At 40.6% G+C, this 11,767-nt stretch overlaps 1 protein-coding gene across 1 annotated transcript in view; it reads left to right on the forward strand.

Annotated features, from left to right (window-relative positions):
- The window catches only part of LOC121482669 (olfactory receptor 13H1-like), a 69,655-nt gene extending 67,006 nt beyond the window's left edge, over positions 1 to 2,649 (forward strand). The window contains 1 exon segment of the mRNA XM_041740488.1: positions 2,227 to 2,649. Coding sequence (XP_041596422.1) covers positions 2,227 to 2,649 — 423 coding nt within the window.
- Positions 2,650 to 11,767: the final 9,118 nt, after the last annotated feature.

The raw sequence follows: 11,767 nt of genomic DNA on the forward strand, positions 1-11,767 counted from the left end.
CATCCTTTTATGTGTCTTCTCCCGCCTACCATCAGGAACAGATCTTAATGACTTACACAGTAAAACTTTCTTTGGTTGTTACTCAAACCTGAAACTTCAGATGGTATTGTTTCTGATAACATAATAATTTCACAAGGAAAGGTAGGATGAAATGACATTTTGGCACATGTTTACAAGGATGAAATTCAAGCCAAAGGAAAGGTCTACATGGGATATGAAAGTGAGAACAGAGCTAACATAGCTGTGTGGGTCACAATTGTGCCAGGCACTGCGCTAGGTTCTTTATAGACATAATCTTTTCTAATTCTTGCAACAATCCTGCAAGAGACTAAGTGATATTCCCATTTCATATATGAGAAAACTGACTTTCTTAGGATTGTGAGGTTACTGGTGGCTGACTCAGAATTTAGGCTTAGATCCCACTGACTCCCTCACTTTCTTTCTGTATTTTAACATTCTGCTTTTTTGGGTATGAAGAATTACCCAATTATATGCAGCACTAATACAACAATACAGTATGGAGTGATTTGATTCTGTGTCTAAATAATAAACTCTTAAAGCCAAAATAGATTTCAATGGGTCATCTGTTTTATTCCCTACCAAAATCACACAAAACTGACAGGACTCTGTCTTTCCTTCTTTCTTCCTTTTTTTTCTTTCTTTCTACACACCTGGAAACATGTATTCCAAAATTTGACTTGTCTCTCTTCAAAATTTCTGGTAAACATGGTCTTCATAAAATCCTTTATCTAATAAAATTTCCCCACCACCCATTAAGGTTTTGTTTGGAGACAGTAGGATCTGCACATAGTAAGCTTCTGTCATTGAAGACAGATGACAGAACAATTGAACAAAGAGTGAGATTTAAGTAAATCCATGAGTCGCTTCACTTATTTCATGTCATTTTGGCTGGTGTTGTTTTTCCATTGAATTGACTGATTGCTATACATATACACTTCCTAATTTGCCATCCATATGTGGTTTTAATATGACATAGAGGAAGCAAAAAAAAAAGAGCTGAAAAGCAAATAAGTATTTCAAGCATTCACAATTGTATCATTGAGCTTAAAGTTAAAAATTATTGTTTGGGGATCCCTGGGTGGCGCAGTGGTTTGGCACCTGCCTTTGGCCCAGGGCGCGATCCTGGAGACCCGGGATCGAATCCCACATCAGGCTCCCGGTGCATGGAGCCTGCTTCTCCCTCTGCCTGTGTCTCTGCTTCTCTCTCTCTATGTCTATCATGAATAAATAAATAAAATCTTAAAAAAAAAATTATTGTTTGTTAATCAGTGAACCAACTTCAATAAAGCTGTCTATAAACTCATATGTTTGGTAGGAAGATATAGCATATGTGCCTCTTTTTTTGGTCAAGAATAAAGTCAATCATCTACCAATATCCCTTTATGAGAGAAATAATTTTAACTCAATGTTAATGACTGTCTTACTTGATTAGGTATAAGTATCTCTAATGGGGATCTAACATAGTCTGAACAACTTAACCTTATAAATTTCTGCAAGATAGAAAAGCAAAGAAAACCTGTATTTTCATCATTCGATACTTGAGCAGCTGAGTCTAACCCAGTAAAAGAAATGACACACAATAATTAATCAGAAGTCTAGAACATGAACTCTAACAGGCTACTAAGATGCTATTTTTCTTAATTCCTAACATAGATGACATTATGTTTTGTCATTTTTCCCAGTACTTGAGATGACTAAATGGGCAGTCTAAAGACATTGTCTCTGAGATGGCTGAATTCATCCTCACGGAATTTTTCCAACAGCCTCAAATCTAGGCTGTCTTCTTGGGACTGCTGTATTTCTACCTGGTCACCATGTTTGGGACCAGCTTTATTGTAGTTAGATGGGATTCTCAACTTCATATCCCCATGTATTTTTTTCCTCAGTAATTTATCCTTCCTTGGTATCTGTTACTCTATCAGCTGGGAAACATATATCTTGGCCCAATGTTTCAGGGACTTCCCCATCATTTTCTATACCAGCTGTTATGCCCAGATGACCACATCCCTCTTTCCAGGGATGACAGAATGCTTCTTCCTTGCTGTCATGGTTTATGACAGGTTTGTTGCAATCTCCAATCCCCTGCATCATACCACCTTTATGAATAATCAGGTTTGCATACAGTTGGCATTGGGAACCTGGGCCAGTGCCTTTTAGGTAGCAGTCTTGCCAATAATTGCAATTCCTGCTTATTATTATGGACAGAATACCATCAACCATTTTACCTGTAAGATTCAGGCCCTGCTGAAGTTCATCTGCTCAGACACTCCTGTCAGTCTGAGACTAGGTCTGGTTATCTGTATATTCACACTGCCCCTGACTTTCCCTTTTGTCCTTATTTCCTATTTCTACATTGTAGTTATCATGCTGAGGATCCATTCTGTTCAGGCCAGGCTCAAACCTTTCTCCACCTGTGTCACCCATCTAACTGTAGTCACCATATTTAATGGCAAAGCCATCTACATGTACCTGAAACTTCAGTCAAAGGAATCTCAGGAAGAATACAAATTCTTCTCAATATTTTATGGAGCAGTTACTCCCATATTAATTCCCCTCATTAACACTCTGAGAAACAAGGACATAAAAGCTACACTTAGGAAGTTAGCCAAAGAAAACGAAAAATCCTAATGGCTCTCTAAACCTCTTCAATGTGCAAGAAAAACAATGAAAACTTGGTTCATAAAATTTCAATTTATGTTTTTTTTAAAACAAACAGCATCAAAAATCTTAGTGAAAATTCTACAAGGTCACTACTAGACACTCTGTAACAAATTTACCTTAAATGTTAACATTTTGTCAAGTCATATTATGACCTAAAGTCATGAATGTGTCCAAAATAGTTTAGAGAAAGAATAATAGTAGGAGATAGGCAAAGGCAAATGCTACAGCTATAGTAGTCCATCAGGGACAGGTTCTTTTCTGAGACATAGAGAGCAAGGTTTTTTGTGATCCAACATCTTTCTTTCCACACAAGGTGGATGAAATTCAAATATAGCACACTAGTTATATATATAGTATTTGCTCCTCATATCACATTTTATATGTGTCTGCCCCAATTTGAACCTAATGGACAAATAACCTCTTAATTTTCACATTTATATGATAGCATCTCATGGCAAGAAGTATCTTTTGTACGTATAAAGCACTTTATCTTTTAAAAGCATTTTAAATAAATATTCTAGTTTATACTTACAATTTCTTATTTTAAAATCATTTGCAGAGGGGGAGGGGCAAGATGGCGGAAGAGTAGGGTCTCCAGGTCACCTGGTCCTCAACAAATTACCTAGAAAACCATCCAATCATCCTGAAAATCTACGAATTCGGCCTGAGATTTAAAGAGAGACCAGCTGGAACGCTACAGTGAGAAGAGTTCGCGCTTCTATCAAGGTAGGAAGACGGGGAAAAAAGAAATAAAGAAACTAAAGGCCTCCAAGGGGGAGGGGCCCCGCGAGGAGCCGGGCTGAGGCCGGGGCGAGTGTCCCCAGGACAGGAGAGCCTCGTCCCGGAGGAGCAGGAGCTGCACCAACCTTCCCGGGTGGAAAGGGGCTCCCCGGGAATTGGAGCAGGATCCCCAGAAAGGCGGGGATGCCCTCGGGCTCCCTGGGACAGTAACAGAGGAACTGCGCCCCGGAGATGCGCCGAGCTCCCTAAGGGCTGCAGCGCTCGGCGGGACCGGAGCAGCTCGGAGGGGCTCGGGCGGCGGCTCCGCGGAGGGGGCTGCACCACCGGGAGCGCGAATCCAACAGCGCAGGCTCCAGAGCACAGGGCGCCGGGACACAGCCCAGGATCCGGCCTCCCCCGGGACAGGCAGAGGCCGGGAGGGCCCAGGACAGCGAGGACGCTCCTGCCTGGAACTGAGCAGATCAGCGGCCCCGCCCCGGAGCCCCCAGGCCCTGCAGACGGAGAGCCCGGGAGCTACTGCGGGGGCTGAATCCAGGTTCCCAGAGCTGCCCCCGCCACTGCGGTTGTTCCTCCCGGGGCCTCACGGGGTAAACACCCCCACTGAGCCCTGCACCAGGCAGGGGCAGAGCAGCTCCCCCAAGTGCTAACACCTGAGAATCAGCACAGCAGGCCCCTCCCCCAGAAGACCAGCGACACGGACCAGTTCCAAGGGAAGTCAAGGGACTTAAAGTACACAGAATCGGAAGATACTCCCCCGTGGTTTTTTTTTTCTTTTTTGTTTTTTTTTGTTTTTGTTTTTGTTTTTTTGTTTTGTTTTGTGCTTTTTTTTTCTCTCTTTCTTCTTGATTTCTGATTGCTTCCCCCACCCCCCTTTTTTTTCTTTTTTCTCCTTTCTTTCTTTTTCTTTCTTTCTTTTTCTTCTCTTTTTCCCCTTTTTTTTCTTCTTTCTCTTTTTTCTTTTTCTCTTTTCTTTCCTTCTCTCTCTTTTTCTCCTTTTCCCAATACAACTTGTTTTTGGCCACTCTGCACTGAGCAAAATGACTAGAAGGAAAACCTCACCTCAAAAAAAAGAATCAGAAACAGCCCACTCTCCCACAGAGTTACAAAATATGGATTACAATTCAATGTCAGAAAGCCAATTAAGAAGCACTATTTTACAGCTACTGGTGGCTCTAGAAAAAACCATAAAGGACTCAAGAGACTTCATGACTGCAGAATTTAGATCCAATCAGGCAGAAATTAAAAATCAATTAAATGAGATGCAATCCAAGCTAGAAGTCCTAACGACGAGGCTTGACGAGGTGGAAGAACGAGTGAGTGACATAGAAGACAAGTTGATGGCAAAGAGGGAAACTGAGGAAAAAAGAGACAGGCAATTAAAAGACCATGAGGATAGATTAAGGGAAATAAATGATAGCCTGAGGAAGAAAAACCTACGTTTAATTGGGGTTCCTGAGGGCGCCGAAAGCGACAGAGGGCCAGAATATGTATTTGAACAAATCCTAGCTGAAAACTTTCCTAATCTGGGAAGGGAAACAGGCATTCAGATCCAGGAAATAGAGAGATCCCCCCCTAAAATCAACAAAAACCGTTCAACACCTCGACATTTAATAGTGAAGCTTGCAAATTCCAAAGATAAGGAGAAGATCCTTAAAGCAGCAAGAGAAAAAAAGTCCCTGACTTTTATGGGGAGGAATATTAGGGTAACAGCAGACCTCTCCACAGAGACCTGGCAGGCCAGAAAGGGCTGGCAGGATATATTCAGGGTCCTAAATGAGAAGAACATGCAACCAAGAATACTTTATCCAGCAAGGCTCTCATTCAAAATGGAAGGAGAGATAAAGAGCTTCCAAGACAGGCAGGAACTGAAAGAATATGTAACCTCCAAACCAGCTCTGCAAGAAATTTTAAGGGGGACTCTTAAAATTCCCCTTTAAGAAGAAGTTCAGTGGAACAATCCACAAAAACAAGGACTGAATAGATATGATGACACTAAACTCATATCTATCAATAGTAACTCTGAACGTGAACGGGCTTAATGACCCCATCAAAAGGCGCAGGGTTTCAGACTGGATAAAAAAGCAGGACCCATCTATTTGCTGTCTACAAGAGACTCATTTTAGACAGAAGGACACCTACAACCTGAAAATAAAAGGTTGGAGAACCATTTACCATTCAAATGGTCCTCAAAAGAAAGCAGAGGTTGCCATCCTTATATCAGATAAATTAAAATTTACCCCAAAGACTATAGTGAGAGATGAAGAGGGACACTATCTCATACTCAAAGGATCTATCCAACAAGAGGACTTAACAATCCTCAATATATATGCCCCGAATGTGGGAGCTGCCAAATATTTAAACCAATTAATAACCAAACTCAAGAAATACCTTGATAATAATACACTTATACTTGGTGACTTCAATCTAGCTCTTTCTACCCTGGATAGGTCTTCTAAGCACAACATCTCCAAAGAAACGAGAGCTTTAAATGATACACTGGACCAGATGGATTTCACAGATATCTACAGAACTTTACATCCAAACTCAACTGAATACACATTCTTCTCAAGTGCACATGGAACTTTCTCCAGAATAGACCACATACTGGGTCACAAATCGGGTCTGAACCGATACCAAAAGATCGGGATAGTCCCTTGTATATTCTCAGACCATAATGCCTTGAAATTAGAACTTAATCACAACAAGAAGTATGGAAGGACCACAAACACATGGAGGTTAAGGACCATCCTGCTAAAAGATGAAAAGGTCAACCAGGAAATTAAGGAAGAATTAAAAAGATTCATGGAAACTAATGAGAATGAAGATACAACCGTTCAAAATCTTTGGGATGCAGCAAAAGCAGTCCTGAGGGGGAAATACATCGCAATACAAGCATCCATTCAAAAACTGGAAAGATCTCAAATTCAAAAGCTCACCTTACACATAAAGGAACTAGAGAAAAAGCAACAAATAGACCCCACCCCCAGCAGAAGAAGAGAGTTAATTAAAATTCGAGCAGAACTCAATGATATCGAGACCAAAAGAACTGTGGAACAGATCAACAGAACCAGGAGTTGGTTCTTTGAAAGAATTAATAAGATAGATAAACCATTAGCCAACCTTATTAAAAAGAAGAGAGAGAAGACTCAAATTAATAAAATCATGAATGAGAAAGGAGAGATCACTACCAACACCAAGGAAATACAAACGATTTTAAAGACATATTATGAACAGCTGTACGCCAATAAATTAGGCAATCTAGAAGAAATGGACGCATTCCTGGAAAGCCACAAACTACCAAAACTGGAGCAGGAAGAAATAGAAAACCTGAACAGGCCAATAACCAGGGAGGAAATTGAAGCAGTCATCAAAAACCTCCCAAGACACAAGAGTCCAGGGCCAGATGGCTTCCCAGGGGAATTCTATCAAACGTTTAAAGAAGAAATCATACCTATTCTACTAAAGCTGTTTGGAAAGATAGAAAGAGATGGAGTACTTCCAAATTCGTTCTATGAGGCCAGCATCACCTTAATTCCGAAACCAGACAAAGACCCCACCAAAAAGGAGAATTACAGACCAATATCCCTGATGAACATGGATGCAAAAATTCTCAACAAGATACTAGCCAATAGGATCCAACAACACATTAAGAAAATTATTCACCATGACCAAGTAGGATTTATCCCTGGGACACAAGGCTGGTTCAACACTCGTAAAACCATCAATGTGATTCATCATATCAGCAAGAGAAAAACCAAGAACCATATGATACTCTCATTAGATGCAGAGAAAGCATTTGACAAAATACAGCATCCATTCCTGATCAAAACCCTTCAGAGTGTTGGGATAGAGGGAACTTTCCTCGACATCTTAAAAGCCATTTACGAAAAGCCCACAGCAAATATCATTCTCAATGGGGAAGCACTGGGAGCCTTTCCCCTAAGATCAGGAACAAGACAGGGATGTCCACTCTCACCACTGCTGTTCAACATCGTTCTGGAAGTCCTCGCCTCAGCAATCAGACAACAAAAAGACATTAAAGGCATTCAAATTGGCAAAGAAGAAGTCAAACTCTCCCTCTTCGCCGATGACATGATACTCTACATAGAAAACCCAAAAGCCTCCACCCCAAGATTGCTAGAACTCATACAGCAATTTGGTAGCGTGGCAGGATACAAAATCAATGCCCAGAAATCAATGGCATTTCTATACACTAACAATGAGACTGAAGAAAGAGAAATTAAGGAGTCAATCCCATTTACAATTGCACCCAAAAGCATAAGATACCTAGGAATAAACCTAACCAAAGAGGTAAAAGATCTATACCCTAAAAACTATAGAACACTTCTGAAAGAAATTGAGGAAGACACAAAGAGATGGAAAAATATTCCATGCTCATGGATTGGCAGAATTAATATTGTAAAAATGTCAATGTTACCCAGGGCAATTTATACGTTTAATGCAATCCCTATCAAAATACCATGGACTTTCTTCAGAGAGTTAGAACAAATTATTTTAAGATTTGTGTGGAATCAGAAAAGACCCCGAATAGCCAGGGGAATTTTAAAAAAGAAAACCATATCTGGGGGCATCACAATGCCAGATTTCAGGTTGTACTACAAAGCTGTGGTCATCAAGACAGTGTGGTACTGGCACAAAAACAGACACATAGATCAATGGAACAGAATAGAGAACCCAGAAGTGGACCCTGAAATGTACGGTCATCTAATATTCGATAAAGGAGGAATGACTATCCATTGGAAGAAAGACAGTCTCTTCAATAAATGGTGCTGGGAAAATTGGACATCCACATGCAGAAGAATGAAACTGGACCACTCTCTTTCACCATACACAAAGATAAACTCAAAATGGATGAAAGATCTAAATGTGAGACAAGATTCCATCAAAATCCTAGAGGAGAACACAGGCAACACCCTTTTTGAACTTGGCCACAGTAACTTCTTGCAAGATACATCCACAAAGGCAAAAGAAACAAAAGCAAAAATGAACTATTGGGACTTTATCAAGATAAGAAGCTTTTGCACAGCAAAGGATACAGTCAACAAAACTAAAAGACAACCTACAGAATGGGAGAAGATATTTGCAAATGACATATCAGATAAAGGGCTAGTTTCCAAAATCTATAAAGAACTTATTAAACTCAACACCAAAGAAACAAACAATCCAATCATGAAATGGGCAAAAGACATGAAGAGAAATCTCACAGAGGAAGACATGGACATGGCCAACATGCACATGAGAAAATGCTCTGCATCACTTGCCATCAGGGAAATACAAATCAAAACCACAATGAGATACCACCTCACACCAGTGAGAATGGGGAAAATTAACAAGGCAGGAAACCACAAATGTTGGAGAGGATGTGGAGAAAAGGGAACCCTCTTCCACTGTTGGTGGGAATGTGAACTGGTGCAGCCACTCTGGAAAACTGTGTGGAGGTTCCTCAAAGAGTTAAAAATAGACCTGCCCTACGACCCAGCAATTGCACTGTTGGGGATTTACCCCAAAGATTCAGATGCAATGAAACGTCGGGACACCTGCACCCCAATGTTTCTATCAGCAATGGCCACAATAGCCAAACTGTGGAAGGAGCCTCGGTGTCCATCGAAAGATGAATGGATAAAGAAGATGTGGTTTATGTATACAATGGAATATTACTCAGCAATTAGAAACGACAAATACCCACCATTTGCTTCAACGTGGATGGAACTGGAGGGTATTATGCTGAGTGAAATAAGTCAATCGGAGAGGGACAAACAGTGTATGTTCTCATTCATTTGGGGAATATGAATAATGGTGAAGGGGAATATAAAGGAAGGGAAAAGAAATGTTGGGAAATATCAGGAAGGGGGACAGAACATAAAGACTCCTAACTCTGGGAAACGAACTAGGGGTGGTGGAAGGGGAGGAGGGCGGGTGTTGGAGGGGAAGGGGTGACGGGCACTGAGGTGGACACTTGATGGGATGAGCACTGGGTGTTTTTCTGTATGTTGGTAAATTGAACACCAATAAAAATTAATTAAAAAAATAAAATAAAATAAAATAAAATCATTTGCATATTATACATATTAATAAATCTTTTCTCAACCAATATTGCTTCTACAAATATTAAATTTCCATCATATCAATTTCTTACAACAATGTTTAAACTGAAATTGTTATTCTTTTGCCTTCTCCACCTTCTCCAATTTCTGTGCCTTCTCTTCCATGATGTGCCTTAGCGACCCTCTGGCCATTTCTACTCCAATTTCTCATACACATTCATGAGCTTTAGCATTTCTGCTCTACCCAAGAGTCTTCATGGCCAAGATTGTGATTATTTTTCTCCTTCTTCCTCATTTAATAAGATGCCATATGCACTTTCTATTGTTGGCAGCCAACATGTATTGTACACTTTGTATTATGGTAATTTGTTGATTATTTTTCTCATATTAACTTTGACTAACTCTGGAATTTTTCTGTCATAGCACATTGAGAAGGCTATATAAATTGCTTCTAAAATTTTCTTTCCTCCCACACTCTTCTTTTAGATTGGTGGATATCTGGTCACACTATTTTTTTTTAATTTTCTTTAATTGGATTTCAATTTGCCAACATATACCATAACATCCAGTGCCATCCCAACAAGCACCCCACTCAGTGCCCATCACCCAGTCACCCCTACCCCCCACCCACCTCCATTTCCACTGCCCCTTGTTCATTTCCCAGAGTTACGAGTCTCTCATGTTCTGTCTCCCTTTCTGATATTTCCCACTCATTCTTTTCTCCTTTCTCCTTCATTCCCTTTCACTATTTTTTATATTCCCCAAATGAATGAGAACATATAATGTTTGTCCTTCTCCAATTGACTTATTTCACTCAGCATAATACCCTCCAGTTCCATCCACGTCGAAGCAAACAGTGGGTATTTGTCGTTTCTAATGGCTGAGTAATATTCCATTGTATACATAAACCACATCTTCTTTATCCATTCATCTTTCGATGGACACTGAGGCTCCTTCCACAGTTTGGCGATTATGGACATTGCTGCTATAAACATCAGGGTGCAGGTGTCCCGGCATTTCACTGTGTCTGTATCTTTGGGGTAAATTCTCAGCAGTGCAATTGCTGGGTGTAGGGCCGATCTATTTTTAAGTCTTTGAGGAACCTCCACACAGTTTTCCAGAGTGGCTGCACCAGTTCACATTCCCACCAACAGTGCAAGAGGGCTCCCCTTTCTCCAAATCCTCTCCAACATTTGTGGTTTCCTGCCTTGTTAATTTTCCCCATTCTCACTGGTGTGAGGTGGTACCTCATTGTGGTTTTGATTTGTATTTCCCTGATGGAAAGTGATGCAGAGCATTTTCTCATGTGGTTGTTGGCCATGTCTATGTCTTCCTCTGTGAGATTTCTGTTCACGTCTCTTGCCCATTTCCTGATTGGATTGCTTGTTTCTTTGCTTTTGAGTTTAAGAAGTTCTTTATAGGTCTTGGATACTAGTCCTTTGCTAACCCTTCATCAAGACAGTGTGGTACTGGCACAAAAACAGACACAAAGATCAATGGCACAGAATAGAGAATCCAGAAGTGGACCCTCAACTTTATGGTCAACTAATATTCGACAAAGGGGGAAAGACTATCCCTGGAAAAAAGACAGTGTCTTCAATAAATGGTGCTGGAAAAATTGGACATCCACATGCAGAAGAATGAAACTGGACCATTCTCTTACAACATACACAAAGATAAACTCAAAATGGATGAAAGATCTAAATGTGAGACAAGATTCCATCAAAATCCTAGAGGAGAACACAGGCAACACCCTTTTTGAACTTGGCCACAGTAACTTCTTGCAAGATACATCCATGAAGGCAAGAGAAACAAAAGCAAAAATGAACTATTGGGATTTCATCAAGATAAGAAGTTTTTGCACAGCAAAAGAAACAGTCCACAAAACTAAAAGAAAACCTACAGAATGGGAGAAGATATTTTCTTTTTTTTTTTTTTTTGAGACTTTATTTATTTGAGAGAGAGATTCCAGAGGGAGAGGGAGAGGGACAAGCAGATTCCCCTCTGAGCAGGGAGCCTGATGTGGGGCTCCATTCCAAGACCCTGGGATCATGACCTGAGCCAAAGGCAGACGCCTAAGTAACTGAGCCACCCACTGGTCACACTATTTTCTATCCTTGGCCTCTTTCTTTACTTTCTGAAGGTTAATCAGTGTGTGTGTGTGTGTGTGTGTGTGTGTGTGTGTGTGTGTGTAAAATCTTTCAGCAGGAAACTATAATAATCAAAGAGTAAGCTTCACGCTCCATTTGCCCCTGGTAGTGGTGAAGAAATCATTCTGT

The sequence above is a fragment of the Vulpes lagopus genome, chromosome X, assembly GCF_018345385.1.
Source record: "Vulpes lagopus strain Blue_001 chromosome X, ASM1834538v1, whole genome shotgun sequence".
NCBI classification, from domain to species: Eukaryota; Metazoa; Chordata; class Mammalia; order Carnivora; family Canidae; genus Vulpes; species Vulpes lagopus.